General features: G+C 38.1%; 2 protein-coding genes across 14 annotated transcripts in view; one reads left to right on the plus strand and one right to left on the minus strand.

Moving 5' to 3' along the window:
- TUT4 (terminal uridylyl transferase 4) overlaps nt 1-3,230 on the plus strand; it is a 106,340-nt gene extending 103,110 nt beyond the window's left edge. For 7 of the 13 annotated variants that reach the window (XM_081057597.1, XM_081057604.1, XM_081057602.1 and 4 more), the window contains one exon: nt 996-3,230. In XM_081057597.1, coding sequence (XP_080913723.1) covers nt 996-1,084 — 89 coding nt within the window. In that variant the 3' untranslated portion in view covers nt 1,085-3,230. Of the gene's footprint in view, nt 1-906 lie in introns of all 13 variants that reach the window. The other 6 variants (XM_081057605.1, XM_081057607.1, XM_081057609.1 and 3 more) reach the window with 2 other exon arrangements.
- On the minus strand, nt 3,094-21,412 carry PRPF38A (pre-mRNA processing factor 38A). The gene is made up of 10 exons (XM_081057610.1): nt 20,107-21,412; nt 17,669-17,828; nt 15,804-15,925; nt 14,316-14,401; nt 10,742-10,852; nt 7,890-8,002; nt 7,286-7,312; nt 7,081-7,178; nt 6,561-6,609; nt 3,094-6,034 (listed from the first exon to the last, which is right to left on the minus strand). Exons 1-10 carry the CDS (start codon nt 20,234-20,236, stop codon nt 5,992-5,994), a joined length of 939 nt encoding a protein of 312 aa, XP_080913736.1. The 5' UTR covers nt 20,237-21,412; the 3' UTR covers nt 3,094-5,991.
- Nucleotides 21,413-21,479: the final 67 nt, after the last annotated feature.

The raw sequence follows: 21,479 nt of genomic DNA on the forward strand, positions 1-21,479 counted from the left end.
AATGGGACTAGAGGATGAGGTAAATGGGCAAGACGTATAGGTGATGAAACCAGGGAAGATATGCTGAGGCCATACTCTGCAGGAGTTTAGACTCAGTTTAGTAAGCAGTCAGTATCTAATAGAAGTTTTGAGTTGAGTAGTGAGGGACACGATCAGATTTGTTTATTAAAATTCTGACTTGAATGACATTAGAATTCATTATATTCTGTTGGTGCTGATATACCAATAATGGCTTTAATATAAGTAATGAATATTACAAACCAGGGAGAATGCCAAGGAACTTGTAGCATTTTATCTAGCCTACTTGCCTCAAAGCTATCTCAATTTTAATAGGGAATGTCTGAGACTGGCTATCAGCTGTTGGTTAACCTAAACCAACAGAGTTAAAAAAAACTAGAGTCAGTTACTATAGTTAAACTTCAGAGTACAAGAAAATAAAGAAATGCACTCAGGAAATGTTGACTGAATGAAATGATATTTTGGGGAAGCCACTGGTATGAGTGTCAGGCTTGATACATTTAGGCCTCCCTAAACTATCCATGTACTGCCGGGGCATCCCTGTATTACAGAGTGGCAGAACCTTGACTGCTTTCTTCTTCTGAGCAAAGAACTAGGGTGAGGGAAATTAGTATAGCATACAAGTCCTTTTAAAGGGGAAAGTCTGAAGTTCTTTCCTGGTGGCTTTGTTTCCCTCGATTCCTTTCTCTTTGGTCTCCTCTCTTCTTTCACATACCCACATTTCCCTTCCCTCTTCCTTCTCCCTCTCACCAAATGTTTTGACATGCTTCATCATCACCTCTTTACTATATAAATAGAAAAAAAGAGAATAGCTACAAATTAATTCTAAGGGTTGCCAGATAAATAGGCACAAGCCTTTCAGTTTCCTGTCTGTGTTGTGTCCGACAGACAGATGTGCCACCCGTCGGTGTAGAGAGCGTTGTCCCCACCCACCAAGAGGAAACGTGTCGGAGTAATGCGAGTCCATTTTCTTTCAGCTGGTCTACCGATGTACAGCAACCAGCCAATCCTGCTGTCTCAAGGGTATCCGTACCTCAATGTCAGTTACATTCAGCAGAAAAAGTGACATTTAATGGAAAGCAAAACAAATCAGGTCCTGATTTAAAATTTTAACACGTTTAGATAGCTTATTTAAATTCTAAGACTGTTTTTAAAGACTGTATTATTTGTATATAAATATGAACTATAGTTTTTACTAGTATCACCAAATTGAGTGATACAAATTTCATCTATTTTATTACCCTATTTTTAAGGGAATTTTATGTTTTGTTTAACCTTGATGAATTGTATAAACAGAGAATTTAAAAAATTACATTCTTTATTTTCTATTAGCTGTATTCATACTTTGGTTGCTTCAGACTTTATATATATTGTTCTTAAGAATTAGGAAAGACTTTCATGTGTTTTAAATTTGTCACTTCTATTCTTTACAGAACCTTGTAGTGCCAAAAACTTTTTAAAAGGTAAAAAAAAAAAATAAAATAAAACTACAACATGAAGATTCAGAATTTTTTTCTTTTACATTCTTGTATGTTGGATATATTCAAAATTGAACAGAAAGTTGCTTTTACCTGTATTTGAAGTAATTCTATTTTAAGTTAATAAATTTTTTTGACGAGTCAGATTTGTTTAATTCATCTTGTTTAGATGATGGAAATATAATGTAACAATTCAGAGGTTTGTTTTACTCTCAATGAATAGAATATTCTCTCAGACTTAGTTTTAGAAATCCAAGGATCTTTTTCCATCCTTTGTTTTACTGGATTTTCACAACACCCCTATGAAGTTGAAAGAAGCTGATGCTATCTCCATTTTATCATTGAGAAAAACTGCGGTGCAAAACAATAAAGTGAATTCCTAAGGTAGCACACACAAACATATTGGAATTAGAATTGAAACATCTTTTGAAGAGTTTTTAAACACAGACTGATACTGGATATTCGAGTGGAGGGAAGGTCTTATTTACTGAGGAACTAGTATGTTTCAGACCATCCCTTTTGAATCCTACTTACTACCTGGAAAGCACACTTGCCAGGATAGTGTTTACCAATAATCCATGTAGTCAGTGATTATAATTGGAATTCAAACTTGTGTCATTGGTGGTAGATTTTTTTTAAGCTGTTTTTGGTACTATACATTGAGGTAAAGTCATTTTGCCTAACCCCCTCAATTAAAGAGATTTGCCAGGGATTTTAGGCTACATGATGCTATAGATTTCTTTGGACTACAGAATAAGTGAAAAGAAATGTTTCATGGACAGTGTCTTCTTTGTTCTGCTTCCTCAGATACGCATTACTTAAATAGGAGACTACCTGGGCTTTTGCCATGTTTTCCAACATGGAAGATGCTTGAAATCTATTGCAGGAGGTTGAGGGCTTCCCTGCCGTATTTACAGCCCTAAAAAGGTATTTATTAAGTGTTAAAACCAGGTATATTTACTGTTAGTTTTTCACATTAAAGCTTCAGTATCCCTCAGAATCCTAAGTAAGGTAATTAGCTCATTTGTTAATGAGATACCTGGCCCAAAGTATGCTTTTGTGTAAAAATAAGATTCAGAGCATTCAAGATTTTCTCTTGAAGTGTGGTCAAGTATTTCATCTTTCAGGTCTTAATGAACAGGTTGAGGTGTAGAGGGTGTTCATTTTATTCTACTTTTGTATATATTTAAAATTTTCATTAAAGAGAAAACAATCTGCAAGAACAGACTGCCCCCAGCTCAGCCTTCCTTCCTAAAGGAAAGCACTATACCACCGGACAGAAGGAATTTATGGGGCTACAAACCCCAATAACCTAGGTTTTACTTATAGGATGGTGTTATATATAGTAATTTTCAGCATCTCACTGGTTCCTCCCTCAGCAATTGCCAGTGTTTAATAATTGGCAAAACTGTTCCTAGTTGAAAAGTAGAAAACTCTTAGTTTATAATTTATACAGTAGTAGCTCAAAATTTACAGACTTTTCATAGAAGTTGTAAACTTAAAAGTTTTTATGAATTCATATTCATTGTAGAGCAATTGAAAACTGCAAAAATTATTCAACTTACGCAGCGAACACACACACATTCTTAATGTTTTTAAATGTTTTGTATATTTATTAAAGATTATTCAAAAATATGAATATTAATGATGTACTATGTAATTTGTTCAATCCCCTAATATGGACATTTTGCTACTTCCAGTTTTTCAAATATATAAAAAAAATATGTAAAATGATGGGATAAAGCTATTTTTAAAAATTTATATTTGTTATAGTTGACATTCAATATATTTAGGTGTACTAGTGATTAGACATTTATATATCCTATGATCACCGTAACTCTAGTATGACACCATAGTTATTAAAATATTGCCTATTCCCTATGTTGTATTTTACATCCCTATGACTATATTTATAACTGGCAATTTGTACTTCTTAATCCCTCCCACTTTTTTCACCCATCCCTAACTACTTCCCCCACCCCTTTATCCATTTCTTCTCTGTATCTATAAGTTGAAATCATACGGTATTTCTTTGATGTATTTCACTTAACATAATATCCTCTAGGTCCATCCATGCTGTTGCAATGGCAAGATTTCATTTTGTTTTATGGCTGACTAGTATTCCATTGTAGATATGTACATCTTTATCCATTCATCTATTGATGGACACCTAGGTTGCTTCCATATATTGGCTATTGTAAATAACGCTGCAATGAACATAGGGGTGTTCAATGAACAAAGTAATTCCTGACAGGTTTGAGGTGATCTCATTGTGGTTTTGATTTGTATTTCCCTGATGATTGGTGATGTTGAGCATCTCTTTAGTAATTTGCACCCAACATTACAAACTGATACTATATGGGAAAAATCAGAAGGCATTTTGCATAAGGAATAAGAATTCTTTCCTGAAGTTTTTTTCAGTACAGAATATGTGTGTACAGAGGTAGTTATAAAGCTATGGTTCCACGGCCTCATCCAGTAGGCTAGCACATAGATGACAGAAGTCGCCCTTCAGCAAAGTTGATCCTTAAAGTTCCATCTCCTCTGCAAATCTGTAATTTTTATCAAAATGATCAACAGAGAGATGTTCATCATGCCCCACTCACTGTTATCTCTTCATACTAATGAGAGAATAGGGATAATCTGCTTCTTGCTATAAGTTGGCTGTGCTGTCCCCCTTTGGTCCAGATTTCACCATATGCCTGAGTAAGTATGTTTGGGGAGGTTTATTTGTTATTAAAAATTGGGTTTTTTTAAGGCAAGTTTAAATTTTATTTTAAAATTTTTATTTAAACAATATACTGGATGATGAGTTGGTTGGTCCATAGGTTATTAATCCAAGACATTTCACCTAGATCACTGGTAAAGAAAAAAACCGCTCAGAGTATAACTGATGTAAATAGAAGTGCTTATATTTAATTTTTAAAGGCAGTCCTATATACAATTGTATGATAAACTATAATAGCTCTATGGACAACTTTTATTAGCTGAAGTATCACCAGGAGAGGAATCACTGAAGAATATGAAATCTCAAGTGATTCCAAAATGCTTTAATATTGCTGCAAAAATCCTTCAGTTCAAATAGCAAGCAATAGAATGTTTATCCTATGACCAGATACAGCTTCCCAAGAAACTGGATCTCCACACAATTCTTCCTGGGACCAGAACTGTCTGAAGTCATTCAAATCACTTTTCCGTTTTTAGAGGAGGAAAGGTAAGTACAGGTAAACAGAACTTTTCTAACCAAGATCCCAGCACCTTCTTACCAACATCCATGGACACTTTTTAGTCCTTATTTTGCTGCTTTGTTCTTAGGTACTCTTTCCTAATTCTACCTTTCTGAATGCTCCTCTTCCTCTCACTAGTGTTGCTGTTGCCTATGATTGTTACTGGCTTTTCTTACATATACACAATCTCTGGGCCATCTCATTTATTTCCACATATTGCACAATTACCTAAATACTGTCATTTCAGGGCCAGATCACTATGCTCAACTCCAGTCCCTATTTCCAACTGTCTGAACTTTAGATAATATTGTAGCTGTGTCAAATTAAACTTGAAACTGAATGCATCATTTTCACTGCCACCACAACTCTCACTACCTGCCCCTTTATAGCCTGGTTTCTTCCTGCTGTATTTTCTGGCTTTGTGAATGATGTTGTCCAGCAGTTCAGGTCAAAACCCTGAGTGGTATTAAGATACGTTTGATGTTTTTCTCCATCAAACCTTTTCAATCTTACTGCCCTACTGCTACTGATTAGACTTAGATAATGTCAATGCTTGTAGGACAAAGGCTGAATACCTTAACCTGGAATCCAAGGTTTGTGTGGAAGAAATACTATATAAGAATGCTACAGAAAATATGTTTTACTGTTTGTTGCACTGTTCAATGCAACTGGATTAAAAAGGTCCAGAAGCTTTACGTTTGCATTCTTTTCTTACAAAGCTGCTGCTAACCAGTCAGTTTTCATGTTTATTACCACTTGGTATTGCTAGGGGAAAAAGTTTGCGCTAATACGTTTTAGCTTGATTTTTGAATGTAACAGCAACAGCACAAATCTCAGGATTCTCATAAGTTTCAGTCACAGAGCAAACCAAAACCAAACCACAGAAAGATAGGAAATGTTGTGTCAAATTTAATAACAAAAGGATCACTAGGTGCCCACATCCTCTCCTTGTCATTCATATCCTCCACCCCCTCAAATCCTTTTACCCTCATAAATTTGAGTCCAGTCAAGCAAGGTTGGTTGTAGAAAGAGGTCAAAAGCTGTCCTTGGGAAGCATTATCCTTAAACGTGGATTAGGATTCAAAAAGAGATACAAATCTCAGCACCTCTTTCATTTAAAAAAAAAAAAAAAGTGGAAAAACATTTAGGTTAAAAAAAACCCTAAAATATTCTCATAGCTGCCTGGGGAGTAGATCTTAATCTTTCCACATAGACAGATGCCTTCATATCTGAAGGAGGCCGTTGGGACTAAACCCAAACTGAGTCCATTACTCATTCCCTCTCCGGCTCTTCTTGTGGCTTTTCTTAGACCTGAAATGGCAACACAAATCATTATATTTAACATCTGTTCAAGAAACTGGGCAAGGACTTTTGAGGAAGACTGGAGTATGATGACACTGGTGTTTTTATGTCTCAGAGCAACATAATGAGTCATGCATTGCTATCAAAAATTTACCATGGAGGAAATGACCTCTAAGAGGTTAAGACTGCATCTAGTAGTATATATAGCATAGAGATTGCTAATGAAAGCTTATCACATGAAAGTAAATTGTCCTATATCACTCTGTTAAAAGCTGGGATGCAAGCCCAGGTCTCCTGAGACCAAAGCTCATGCCCTTACCACTATCCAAAGCTGCAATCCTAAAAGTAAAAACAACAGAATAACACAAACATTCATAATTCTAATAATTCTCAGGGCAGTAGGCCAATTTTGTCTTGTAATGAATTCCTAAATATCCCCATTAAGAAAATTTAAGGTCCAATTTAGTTGTTATTGGAATTGTAATTTCTGAATAAAGAGTGAAATTCTTAAGTCAAAACAGAGGTTAATGCATACCTTTCAGGAGACTTTGAGTGGCTCCTGTGTCTGTGACTACGGTGATGACCTGGGGAAGAAAAGACCATTGGATGAATGAGATTCTACCCTCCTCCACTCTCATTTTCACCTCCCCTAATTCCTTCCATTGGCTTAATATTTTGGCCTATGCTAGGGATACCTCTGGTTGGTAGCACCTCTCCAAACTGGGATGTGTGTGTGTGTGTGTTGAGGAGAGGAGAACTGAACCCATTTCAGATGCACTCAGGGCTTTATGGTTAATTACTACACAAACATCACATTGGGTATTTACCACTACTCTGTTAGGTCTTACTCCTATAATTTCAGATGAAAAAAAAGTGAAAGCTAATCCTATCAGCAAAGCTTATAAATGACAGTCAAGGTGTGAACTCTAATTCAAATTTAAGTCCATTTCCTTTTCTTCTAAAGAATAACACAGGCACTCCTGTACTTCAGGTTAATTGCCCCCATTACATTTTTTTGTTAAGACAACCAATAGCAAAAGGCCCAAATGCTGTACCTGGGGACTTGGAGCGGGATCTGTGCCGTCTATCTCGGGACCTGCTGCGGTGCCGTCTTGGACTCTTGCTCCGATGCCTTTCTCGGCGAGGGGAGGGGCTGTAGAAATGACTGGTTAGACTCCCATCTCTCGTTGACAATATACTCACAAAAAGGCACCCCATCCCCAAATCCCTGACCTTCATTACAAAGCACTGAAGGCTTACCTCCTCCTTTTTGGAGACCGACTCCGCCTATGTGGAAAGAAGAGGAAGAGCTTTAGTAGTCATACTAGGTGTTGTAGATTGGCCAGTCCTTCACTCATCTCAGTTATCCATGTCCTTTGTCATGTTACTTTTTAGCACCCTCCCAAGTCTAGGATTGGCCATGTGCCCTGCTTTGGCCAATGGGATAGTTAAAGATGTGATAATAAGCAGATACTGGAAAGCTACTTGCTGATTGAGCTTGTTTACTCTTAAATTCTGCTATTGCCATGAGAAATGCCTAACTTAGCCTAGAATGAGACAAACATGGAAAAGAGATGAGTTGTCTCAGTACCCTATACTGGCCAACACTGCTAAACAGTTAGGTGAACATAACATCCTCAAAAAATTGCCTATCCAAGCCCAGTTTATATCACTGCAGACTTGTGAACTTAAAAGACGGTTATTGTCTGCAAATAAGGTTTTGTGGGTGATGATTTTTCAGTAACTAATACACTGGGCAAGCAAACATTCTCCACAGACTTGCATTTTTCTCTCCCCAAAGTCCAAACTTCTACACTACAGTGTTTAAAGTCTCCCTGGAAGAGGCAAATGACTAGGACCTTACCTTCTGGGAGAACGACTCCTACTCCTCCTGTAGCGCAGTGTGGGAGAGCGACGAGGCTTATCCAAGTCTCGGTAGCTTCTCCGTCGGTGATCAGGTGATGGTACTCTCTCCAACTGGAAACAAGATGAGTCAGTGATGAGCACAGATTTGTACAGAACCATCTAGAACACTGCTTACACTCCCCATTCTATCCCAAATTCTACCTTCAAGGGACTTACAAACCTGTAGCAACAAGCACGGACAGTGCTTAAGTTGTGTTATCTAAACACCATATCTCAGTAAATGGAAACAAGGACTCTTTGGAAAATGGCTACTACCAGGTCAGGGGCAGAAACTAACACATGATTAGACTGTATTGTCATATTAGAAAGCAAGGAGGCGGAGAATACTATGATTGTATCAAAAAAGTCTCATGACTCCAGTTGAGGCATCCTCACAGGCTAAAGATGGGATAATCTAAGTAGCAAGCACAATAATGGTTCAAAACACATCAAATCTGAGTTCACAATGTTACCAAGAACAAAAGCATTCATCACCTTGGGTGAAGGATACAATGGAATCTATTCATTTTACAAACTGAGAAAGGGAATTATTTGTGTTTCCTTTCCTACAGGTTATGCCTGTGAAAACTAAATGTTAATTTGGAAGGTTTCTTTTTATAGCAATGTTACAGAAAACAAATGATGAAGAAATAAAGAATTAGTGTGTCACCATTTTACAACCCCTTATGGATCCAGGCACAGATCATCATCAGTAGCAAAAAGACAGTCAGACTTTGGTTCATCCTGGGGGAAGGATACACCACTACCTATGAAGCAGTGCTACTCCACTTCAAAGGGGTTAAAACCCCCAAATCCAGTTAGCCTCTAGATCTAAGAACTGGTTTAAAGGAATACAAGGGACAAATGAACATGTTAACTCACATAACAGGGACACAATAAAAAAAATAGATTGTGAAAATCTGTACAGACTAACCTGATATATACTGTTTCCCCGAAAATAAGACCTAGCTGGACCATCAGCTCTAATGCCTCTTTTGGAGCAAAAGTTAATATAAGAAGACCTGGTCTTAGTTTACTATAAGACCGGGTATAATATAATTAACATAATATATTAATTTTTGCTCCTAAAGACACATTGGAGCTGATGGTCCGGCTAGGTCTTATTTTCAGGGAAACGGTAATACATAAAAATTGCAAGAGAAAAAACAATGAAGGAAACTTGAGAGACTACAAGATACTTAAGGAACATAAAAACCAATTACAATTTATGGACATTTTCTGAATACTAACTGAAACTTAAAAATACAGGACAGTTTGGGAAATGTGAATACTGAATTTTTTAGAATTTTATTAGGGAATATTGGGGAACAGTGTGCTTCTCCAGGGCCCATCAACTCCAATTCGTTGTCCTTGAATCTCCAAGTTCAGTCACCATTTTCAATCTTTAGTTGCAGGGGGCGCAGCCCATCATCCCATGTGGGAATTGAACCGGCAACCTTGTTGAGAGCTCGTGCTCTAATCAACTGAGCCATCTGGCTGCCCCAATACGGAATAGTTTTTGATGATATTAAGGAATTCTTGTTGATTTGGGGGACGGGGATTGATGATGGTATCATGGTTAAAAAGGGAGCCCTTGTCTTCTGAAATACTGTGGATGAAATAGATGATGACTATGATCTGCTTCAAGATAACTGGTGGGGGCAATTGGGTAGAGATGTAGAGGAAGCACAATGGTTGATTTGGTCACTATTAAAGCTAAGTTAATGGGTAAATTGAGGCACATTCTCTCCACTTTGAATGCAGTTAAAATTTTCCATTAAAAAAAATGCCTCTTTTGGTTCACTCACCACAGAAGAGCACTTGAGCTTTTGCATGGCTTTGAATTAATGATTGTGCTGCTTTCTGTGCTTACTTTAAAGGAAGCCTCATGGCTCCAAACTACACTTCCATTTGTACTATCTCAGTATCCAGAACATTTATTGTATTTCCATCTAGCCTTTTTCCATACATATATTGTTACTTTAATGACAAATGTTTTAGGTCCTTTTTTAACTTACCGTAAGCATTTCCACATTATCATATACTTTTCCTAATAGTTTTAATGCCTGCCTAATAGTTTACCAGACTGCTCCCTTACAGCTTGATTATTTTCAACTTTTCAGCATCATAACTAATAGTGAAAGAACATGACCATGCAGCAGGCACTGTTTTTTTCCCAGTCAGACTTGGTCCTTAGGATAGCTTCAATTATAAACAGTATTATTTTTGTCCCAGGTATTTATTTTAATAGCTACTATTTTATTACGCAATTATAATGTCCCAATATATACTAAGGGCTTTTTGTGTATCATCTCATTTAATGCTCAGAAGTCCTAAGAGAAAGGTATTATCCTTGCTTTAAAAAAGAAAACTGGAATTAGGTAATATGTACAAGATACCACTATATATACCGGGGGTACCAAAAAATGTATACAAGTGGACACCCTGGTCAGCGTTGCTCGAGCAGTACTTTGCCGTAATCAGAAGTGTCTAGATGCTGACAGTAACCACTTTGAGCACCTCTTGCAATTGCAGAAGTCAAACGTGATTTATATTCATCTTTGTTATAGGTATATATTGAGTATAACAATTTTAATAGTTTTCCTTTCTTGAAATGTGTATACATTTTTTGGCACCCTCTGTACAGAACTGAGATATGAGTCAAGGCCTATTTAACTCTAAAGCCCATATTTTTATTGACTATATACTGTATTTTTTTTGGTTACAGAAAGTTTAAAATTGAAAACAAAGAAGGACCATTCCCATCTCCGGTAACTGTCCCTCCAACCCCTAAGCCCTCTGGTACCTGACCTTCTCATCCTCCTCTTCCTCCTCTTCACTAGACTCCACGTCATCCATGTCTTCTTCCAGAGCGCTGACCCGAGGCTCCAGCTGCTCAGCTTCCTCTAGCACATACCGTTTCTATAAAGAACACAATGACATGAGCTCCTCTATGTCCTGAAGCCCCAACAGTGGGCTTCTGGGATTAACAGAAAAACTATGGAGCAACAGCCGAGGCAATTTCATTTCAAAGACATCTAGACAGTTCAAGATTTTCCTAAGGAAAATACCTGGAATAATCTATAGACTCCTTTAAGTTCCCCTGTAAACAGATAAATACAAAGCTGAAGGGAACATCTTTATTTTCTGTTGGCTCTATTCCCTGTGATTTATATTCTAAGGTCAATGGGATATCAATCAGTATAGGTGTAGCCTTGAATAAAAAATGTGGGCTTCATTTACAAAGGCCTTAAGTTCACAGCTGACACTGTTGGCTGGTAGTTCCTCCAAGAGAGGCTCAGACCAGAATCTACCAAGAGACCCATTGAGGCTCTGCCCAGTTTAGGAGCTGAAGAGTGCCTTGGGTCCTGCTTTAGAGTAGCACCACTTCTGTGCTCGCTTCGGCAGCACATATACTAAAATAGAGTAGCACCACTTCTCTACTGGTCCCAAGATTTAGGGAGCTGTCTAAAGTCATGCATTTTTAACAAGGCCCAGGAAATAATTCCTCTCTTGGTTCCATTTTGTTGTAAGATGTGGCTTATTAGTGCTTTACAAGTGATTAAGAAGCTGAAAGGCAAAGGTGAGTTCAAAACTGTCAAATGGACTGGCTGTGTTATAAGATCCCTTACCATTTTCTTATGCCAAGGACATAAAAGAATGTGGGATAGCCCAAGAATAAACAGTAATACTAGTATGCTACTTAGCTCTTACTCATTCCTAACAAAATTCTGTAAAAGTTGAAAGAAATGAGACAAAGATGCCACTCAGTGAAGTCAATCCTCAGAAAAAAGGGCTCCTTGAAAAAGGGCTTTCCTATCACAGGATGACAGTTTGGTATCAGGACTGCAGCCGAATGGCATCCAGAATCCCTAATGTTCGCCATACTCAAAAGTGACTAAAGTCAATACAGTAATTCATAGTATTTGTGTTTGATGAAATTAGAATTAATTCAATGGCATTTCCTTGCCAATGTCAGGGCACACGAAAAGTTAAACTGATAACCTATGGGTTGCTTAATACAGAATCAGAGCAGAAAGTAGTCTTCAGGGTCACTTCATGTAGGACATGTAGAGGGCCACACCAGAACACACCTCTCGGTGATATAATCAGAATTCAATTTCTCTCTTCTCAGTGAGGAGTGTTTTTAGTCTTCTAGACTCCATGCAGACCCCCTCATTTACATTGGTGGCTTGCTTACAGCTGACTAAAGTTTGGAATCCTTATACACAACGTGACTGCACTTCAAAGTATTCTATTTCTTACAGTATTTCTAAAATAAATGATAGCAACTAAAGATAATATTTATAATAGCAGCTAATGTAACCCACAATCAATTAGTGTGAGAATTGGACTCTGAAAGCAAGATTTGAAATCTCATTCTCTTTACTACAGTAGCCAAAATGGAACAGGAGAGATATACCACACTCATTTTCAGGATTTTTATTTTATAGAATTTCCTGTAACTAGGTCACTGTAGAGGGAGGAAGAGTTGGTTCATTGCATTTAAGTGTGAGTATTCATCTACCAACTGCTTTCATCCAGCTGATTTCCTGCATTGAGCAAATTTCTCTCACTTATCAAGTATCTGCAATCCATTCTATTCCCTACTTTGAAGTTTTTCATATCTCTTGGAGCTGTTTTTTATTGAGGTGAAATTCATGTAACATTGAATTAACTATTTTTAAAATGTATGATTCAGTGGTTTTTAGTATATTCATGCTATACAACCATCACCTCTCACACCACCCATACACACACACACACACACACACACATATACACACACAGAGTTTTATTTCTGGTTCTTTTTATTTTGTTCCATTGATCCCTTTGTATGTCCTCATGCCAGTACAACACTGTCTTGGTTACCATACGAAGTCTTGGAATCATGTGTGTTTGTCCTACTTTGTTCTTTTTCAAAGTTGTTTTGGCTATACTAGGTCTTTTGCATATTCATATAAATTTTAGGATCAGCTTATCAAGTTCTACCAAAGCCTACTGGGATTTTGATTGGAATTGAATCTATAGATTAATTTGGGAGAATTGACAACAAAACAATTGTAAATCATGGTATACGATATACCATAGGTATATTTCTCCCTTTATTTAAATCTTCTTTAATTTCTCTCAGTAAGCTGATGTTTTGTAGTTTTAAGTGTAAGCTTTGCATATCTTTTGATAAAATTATCCTTAATTATTTCATATTTTTGTAAGTACCTCTTAAATAACAATTTTAATTCTAATTGTTCATTGCTAGTGTACAGAAATATAACTGATTTTTATAGACTGACTTTGTATCCCACAATTCTGTATAAACAGATAAACTGGTAAAGAGAATGTATTGTATTAATTCCAAAATGCAAACTAATCTATCAGGACAGACAGCATAGCAGTGGTTGCTTAGGGGTGAGGGAGAGAAGTGGAAAGGGATTACATAAAAGGAGGAAACTTTCTGGGGTGATGGATTGTGATGATAGTTTCAAGGGTGTAGACATATGTCAAAACTTACCAAACTGTACACTTTAAATATATGTAGTTTATTCTATGTCAATTATACCTTAATAAAGCCATTTAAAGAAAAAAAGCCTTTGTTCAAATGAAATCTCACTTTCAAGCCCACTTAGAGAAAAAGGAGATGCCCTGTGGGGGTATCTCCTCTTATTCCTCTCAGTAGCCTTATAATACGCCCACAGGACAGTTTAAAGACTACTGAGGTAGTCTAATTTCCCCATTTTATAGATGGGAAAATAAGACCAGGTCCCACAGCTAGTAAACTGTAATAACCCAGAAACTTAGGTGTCCTAATGCCCTGTTCAGTCATCTCTCCACTTTCTTTTTAGAAATTTCCACTTTTCTCTCCACGTTCCCTTATCCCTGTAGGCTACCTATTATATCTGTTTTGCCTTTATATTTTCAACAATAGTTTTAAAATCATACTCTAAAACTTGTTCGTGAAAGGTGCTTCATGGAAATCATTTATCTCTAGGAAAGGGAGGCAGGATGAGTACAGTGGTATTTTAGGGGTTAAGGTCTCAGTCTCCCACTCCTGACCCTCCTTTTATCAGTTTTATATCCTGGATTTTTATATGAAGATCAATATGCAAAAAGCTGCCCGCGAAGTTTAAAAGCCTACCCTAGCTATAATCTCCTTGATATAACATTTTAAAGAAGTTTTCTTGTTATTTAATTATTCACTTTTAAAGCTCTACCCTTCAAATTATCTGCTTTCCTCTCCCAATCCTTTTTCATAGATATGAAGACTCCTTATTAAGAAGATCCCTGGAATCCATCAGTTTCAATGGTTTATTGTGCATGTGTGTTTGTCTGTCTGCCTGTTTTAGAGGGGAGAAGGGGACCCAGTTATAAAACCTTTATCTCTTACCTGTAGCCGAGGCAGAATGATATCACATACTCGCTCACTGTGCAGTAGTTCATCAATGAACTCATCTACATGCATCAGTTCAAACTCTGAAAGAAAAATCATAAGCTCAAGCAACTTGGAAATACATTCAGATAGCCAAAATGTAAAAGAATTGTAAGACGCTATGTGTAAAACAGCTAACAAAGTACTTAGTAAAAAAAGTGTGAATTCTCTGCAACGTCCCTTTCCTGTACATTCACTAGTAGAGCTATTGCAGTGTGGCAATCACACAGAAGGGACTTCTGTCAAACCTGGGCTCAAAGTATAACCCCTCATAGCCTGTCATCACCACCTATCTTCATTCATTCAACTCACCTTTAGAGACCATCTATGTGCCAGGCCTCTTTTAGGAGCTGGGCATAAAGAGGTAAATGAAGCTGTCCCAATTAGCAGGAGAAACAAACACAAAGTAAGAATAAAAGGTAGTGAATTATATAGGGGTGATGTTCTTGAATAGATTATAGAACTAAAGTAGTTTCTCATGTGAACACACCATGTTTCTGAAGTAGAAATGAATCTTATATGGTAAATGGAGCAATTTCAGAATTTCTACAGTAAACATTACCTTAGTTCAGTAGTTCTCAACCAGGGGTGTTTTGCCCCTGAACTTGGTGAGGTGGGGGGTGTGCTACTGGCATCTGGTGAGGGGAGGCCAGGAATGCTGTTAAATATCCTACAATGCACCGGACAGCTCCCTACAACAAAGAATTATCTAGCCAAAATTGTCAATAGGTTGAGAAACACTTTCTTAACATAATATGATCATAAATCTGTAATTCCATGGTGGTCATGAATGTCCATCTGTTCGCCATGTTACTTAGAGTACACAGCAGAGTACCTGGCAGATGTTGGAATGAATAAGTCAACAAAAGTGTAAAGTATAATACCAATTTCTTAACTTTCAAATTGCTTAATGATACATGTAGAGGGAAAATGTTACTTTTGGGACACTGAGTGAGAAAAGGTTTTCATTGCATAATCCCAAATCCCACTTTACCACTAAAAGTGTCTCTTTGAAAAGGTCTCGAGCTGCCCCTCTTGGATTATTTTTCAGTGGGACTCCTACATAAGTATGAGTAAGTACACTTAGTCTGTCTACTGCAGTGTGAAGTGGAGAGGACAGTAGAAAGAACTCTGAAGATGTAACATATGAAAAACTAACTTTGGGAGACTTGGAGAAGGCTTTTATGGAGATGGTCATTCCGGAGCTAGACCTTATGGGATGGAGCACATGATACAAGGCAAGGATTAACATACGATGCAGTTGGAAAGGTGAGCAGACAGCTTAGGCTGGGGAAGGTCCTAGGAAGCTAGTAGTCTAATGGAATACTCCCCACAGGGAGATGAAGGGGAGCACTCACAATGCATGTGACAATGTGAGGGGAGAGACACTGGTGAAATAGAAACTGGCTCAGGAATGAAGATCCAGTCACATGGCACCATACTCACCCCCATTGCGGTTCTGGCTCTTGATTTTTCTATAGTCATTGTACAGAGGCTCCAAGTACTTGTAGCAATCAATTGCAGTGCCTGTCAGCCTCATGTAAAGTGCTCCCAACATGCGGACATACCTGACCAAAAAAATCAAAGTGAAACAGATCCTAAAAAGTTCTAAAAGATTCTAAAAGTTCATCCTAAAAAGTTCCTGAGTTTTACAACTGGATTTTCTCATCATAGTAGTGGATAAACAAGTTTTGACAGATGAAAAAGCTACAATTTTAGAGGCAGCATGGGACAGTAGAAAGAGCTAAAGTATGGAGACCTGGGTTCAAGTTCCCATTCTATCACTTACTGGTTGTAGGAACTTGGGACATGTTCAACTTTCAGTCTATTATATCATCTATAAAACTAAGATAGAACCTACTTACTCCACAGGATTATTTTAAGAATTAAATGAGATACTGAATTTAACGGAAAGTATAAGATATATTTACTAACAATATGAGAATTAATACACATAGAAATGACTATATAAATTGTCGCTAGGTGGCAGAATGCTGCTTCTGGGGGGAAAAAAAGTCAAAGTCACCTGGGTTCAAATGCTGATTCCATTATTTACTAACTTTGTAACACTGGGCAAGTTGCTTGCTTTCTCAATCCTTGTAAAATAGAGATGGTAGCATCTAATTTGCTGGCTTGGAGTATTAAGTAAGAATGTGTGTAAAGTGCTAAGCATAGCATATAGCACATAGTAAATGCTTACTAAAAGTTAGCCATTTTCTAGCTGTTAAGAGTTTTGTAAGATTACGGACTCTGAATCCATTTTTGCCACTTACTAGCTGTTTGACCTTGGGGAAATTACTTAATTTCTTTATGTCTAATTTTCCTCCCCATATTACAATGGGGATAATTTTACAGCATTATTGTGAAGGTTAAATAAATTATTATATGTCAATCCCTTAGAATAGAGGATGAGACATACTGTGTTTCCCCGAAAATAAGACCTAGCCGGACAGTCAGCTCTAATGAGTCTTTTAGAACAAAAATTAATATAAGACCGGTCTTGTTTTACTATAAGACCGGGTCTTATATAATATTATACAAGACCCGGTCTTATATAATATACATACAATTTATATATATGTTATAATTAATATAATATATAATAATATAATATATAATATATAATATATAATTAATATAATATATAATAATTTTTGTCCTAAAAGACACACTAGAGCTAACTGTCCAGCTAGGTCTTATTTTCGGAGAAACGCGGTAGTAAACTTATACTTGTCTGTTTGCTCCTTGAGAATGGATAGTTAAAATAAAAGCAGCTCAAAAAAAATAATAAAAAAAAAATAATAAAAAATAAAAATAAGAGCAGCTCACAATTTTGGTGTGTTTACTATGCAACATACACTGTGTTGTGAGATTTATAGCACTATTCTTTTTAACCTTTACATCATTCCTAACTTGATATTACTGTCTCTATTTTACAGCAATAAGAAAATAAAGCTTAGAAAATCAAGTAACTTCTCTAAGGTCATAGTAAGTAATAGAGTATGGACATGAACCTATATCTAACACCAAAAATTTCCCTCCTACCTACCACTATGTTGTTTTCTTCACCCTTGAGCATCCTGTGACTGTGAAATATTTTTTGTGGGGGAAAAGTTACCAAGACTGAGAAAGTAAAGAAGATCAATACAATCAAAATAGACAAAATATAAATTCAAGAGTTCAACAGCAAAATCCTAGAGTGGAACTCTCTATGGAAATGAGATTCAACGTTATCACTCCTCTTAGCCAAAGCTGAATTCAGGACTAGTGAAATTGAAGCTTTTGTATTAGCTAGTTGACATTTCACTCACTTGAAGTCTTCATTTTTTATAAACTCAACAATAATATCCTTCTCCGGTTGAATCTGAAGCATCTTCAAGGTCAAACACAGAAAGGGAGTTGGTTTTATGTTGCCACCATAGACGCCTCCCACAAACCTTAATTCCATGGCTTTATCGACTACAAGTTCAGCTAAAAAAGACAAACAAAAAAAAAACAAACAGAGTGGCATCTCAGATATATTAGGGCTAAGATTTCCCCAGGTTGAAGTGGAGAGAAGTTAGTTCAAGGTTAGGTGCTGTGAATACTCATCAACAGTTTACTATTAGGAGAACAAGTGTGTATTAATAATAATAATAATAAATGCGGATGATCATTGATGGAGTATTCTGAGTACATGCCATGCACCCTGCTAAACATTTCATATTACCTCATTTAATCTTCACAATAAGCCATGAAGTAATTTACAGCACTGTCCCCGTTTTCAGCTACGGATAATGAGGGCTAAGAAAGGTTAAGTGACTTGCTCAAGGTCCACAACCAAAGAGTAGCAAGTCCTGGATTTAAATCTAAGCAGTCTAACTTCAGAGTCCACACTGTCACCATCATGTAGGGAAAAAACTGCCAAATTAGGAATTAGAAGTGTCAACATAAGAACGTCCAAAGCTGTAGAGAATTTTTGTTTAAGAGTTTGAGCCAAACTGATATGCTGGGAAGCAAAAAAATCTCAACTGCTCTGGAGAATGAGTTTCACATTTCTTTTTATACATTTGGAACTAAGGAAGTGTGGGAGAAAGCAAGGTGGGGGAATCTCTACGACTGGATTACAGGAGAGTTAAGATTATGTGCTCCCAAAAAGAGACATTTCAAAGCTGTGTTAACCTAGATACCAACCATAGACAGGGCTTGCTTCAGGCAAAGATAAACCTTTTACTAAAGAAGTTATAATCCTGGGGCATGACTACACACAATGAACTGCCCAGTTAGGGCTGTATGATCAGAGCATCCTGTGGAGTTACTAACATGTCAAATCCACTGCAAATCTCCTTTTTCAGTTCAAAAAAAGAAAACAGTAACAACTCAATAGCTACATAACCTTAAGCAAACCTCATCTACAGAATGGGGATAATAACCTTTCAATGTTGTCAAAATCAACGCTAGCCGTGTGAAATGAACTAGGGCAAGTCATTTCACCTATTTTTGGGCCTGTCAGTTCAAATTTAAATAATAAAGGTACAAAGTTTAAGAGCTATAGTGAGAATCAAATAAGACAATTCAAATAAATGCTAATACCTACATGACAAACAGCAAATAATAAATGTTAGCTACCATTAATGGGAAATCTTTTTATATACTAGTCTTCAAATTAGGATAAATTCTGTATTAATTAATTCAACATTACAGTTGACAGCTTATAGCTGGGTGTTAAGTACTAGAGATACAGATAGAGGGATAAAGAAGAGGGACACAATTACTACTCTTACAGAATTTAGTCTGGCAAGGCAGAAAGCATCGGAAAAATAACTGAAAGTGTGATGAGTTGAAAGAAGACACAGAACGCAATGAAAATATACCACAAGAGAATACAATCTAGTGTTGGAGGCAAAAGTCCTGAGTTCAGTTTTGGACATACTGAGTTGGCACGTCTTGGAATTAGATCTCAGGGAAAGATCTGTGTTGGAGAGATGAATTTGAAGGCATCTACATGTACAGGATGTAGCTGTTATGGAGATCATCCAAGGAAAGAGCTACGGAACGAGAAACTGCTTCATCTATGGAATCCCAGCTCGTGGTGGTGGCAGCAACAGTAACAGTACATACCATATTTAACACTGGTAATAAAAACTAGCACCACCATTACCATTGACCACTGACTACTTTTTATCAATATATACCTGTAACCATACCAAACACTTTTTATACATTATTGCATTTAATTATTCGAACCGCCCTTTGAGGGAGCGGGGGTAGGTATTACACTCGTTTCACAGTCAAGGAAGCCACGGCTCACTGGAGTAACAGAGCCACTAAAAAGAGGAGCCAGAATTCCAACAAGGATGAAAAGACTACCTGGCAGGCTTCTCTGAAGAACTGATATTATCTTAGGACCCGAACATGCAAATACTGCAGATGGTCCAAATTTAGGGATAGTAAGATCATGGATTTGGTTCTGGTCATGTTGACTTTCGTTTAATGCCTTCCCGGGTTTCCAAACTTAACACTGTAACCCACCAAGTTATCATTAAACATGGAATGATTCAAAGAACACAACCGAGACACCTTTCGGAATAAGGCCCTATTATCTGTGTACCCAAAGCCCAACACAAGTCTAGGCATATAGTAGGCGCTCAGGAATCTGGATGACAAATTCCCGTCCAGTCTCACCCTCAGGGGGTCAGTCCTATCGGCGCCCAATCAGGAGAACTGGGCCACAAAGCGGCCGGCGGGGAGTCAGTGCGCTTCCACTCACCGGTCAGCCCAAAGCACTCCTCTTTCCAGTACTTGGACTCATAGATTCGCGTCCGAATGATCTTCTCCACCAGATATTGAGGGTTGGTGCCGTGGATGCTATGCGCATCCTTTACTGTGCGGTTCGCCATTTTAGAACGCCTCCAGTTCTATTTCCGTCGGGTCCTTTAGTACGTCACATCTACGTTAAAAAAAAAAATCAGAACTGGAGAAAGGCGGAAGAACTCTCCTTTTAAAAGCTTAGGCGACCATCTTGAGACCGGAAATGCTGCAGCGTAAGGCACTTTCTTCCGCAAACGGCGTCGCTGATCGTATCAATGATGGCCGCTGCACGTTGACGTACGTACGTCATGCATACTCTATTAGGTGGGCGGGACGGGAGGGCTGGCTGGGGACGGAACGTGGGGACAGCCTGAGGGCGGAGCCACGACGTTTGGCGCGAAATTTTATTCTCTCCACCTTCTTTCCATTCCTAGCGAGGAGGCAGCTTCTGCTCCGGCGTGCAGCTCGGTGGCTGCGAGAGGAGTCCATCTGGAGCAGGTGAGAATTGCTGCGGCTCCACGAGCTCCTGAAGCGGAGACGGTGGGAAGTGGAGGGCTTGCGCCTAGCTTCAGGAAGTTTTGGCGCCCGGTGAGTGTGGCGTCCGGCCGGCTGGAGGGCAGTCTGAGCCGCGGGAACTGAGGAAGTTGTTCTTTGTAGACTCAGTCATTGATTCATCCAGCAGATATTTACTAAGCCACCGTTAAGTGCCAGGCACTGATCTAAGCCCATTAGGAACGTTCCTTTCCCACATCCCGAATGTTAAAAGTCTTCTCGCTACACCAGGGACTGCAAGTTTTTCAGTGGGGTAGCCGGAAGCCAACAGCATGGGAGCATGAGCATGGCCACCTTCAGCGTCCTGAGACTCTCAGTAATGATCTTAATCATCCCTTCAGTCTGCATTGCCCTTGTGAAGCATCGCATCTTTTCCTCCTTTGAGTCGTAGTGTAGCAAGCACCACCGGGAAGTCGGAGCCGTAGAAGTTATTACCCCATTTTATGGATGTAGCAATTGCGCCTGGAGACAGATCAGGTCTAGGTCGCTTTTTGTGACTGAGCGGTTTGGGCTCCTACCCAGGTCTTTTTCCAGTTGAGCTGCTCTTAACTGCTGGTCACTCATCCACTCCACCTTTCCAGGAGAGAACTCTAATGACGCCTTTTCTACTTTCTAACCCTAGAATGCCAGGGCCTTCTGTTTTGACAGTTGGAAAAAGCACTGGGTTTAGGCATAAGATGCAAGATTCTTATCCTGGTGTGCCATCTGTAAGCCTGCAATAATTAAATATGTTAGGTTTTTTTTATTTTAATTGTCTGTAAAAATGGGTACTGGGTGCTT

The sequence above is a fragment of the Rhinolophus hipposideros genome (genome assembly GCF_964194185.1).
Source record: "Rhinolophus hipposideros genome assembly, chromosome: 8".
NCBI lineage: Eukaryota > Metazoa > Chordata > Mammalia > Chiroptera > Rhinolophidae > Rhinolophus > Rhinolophus hipposideros.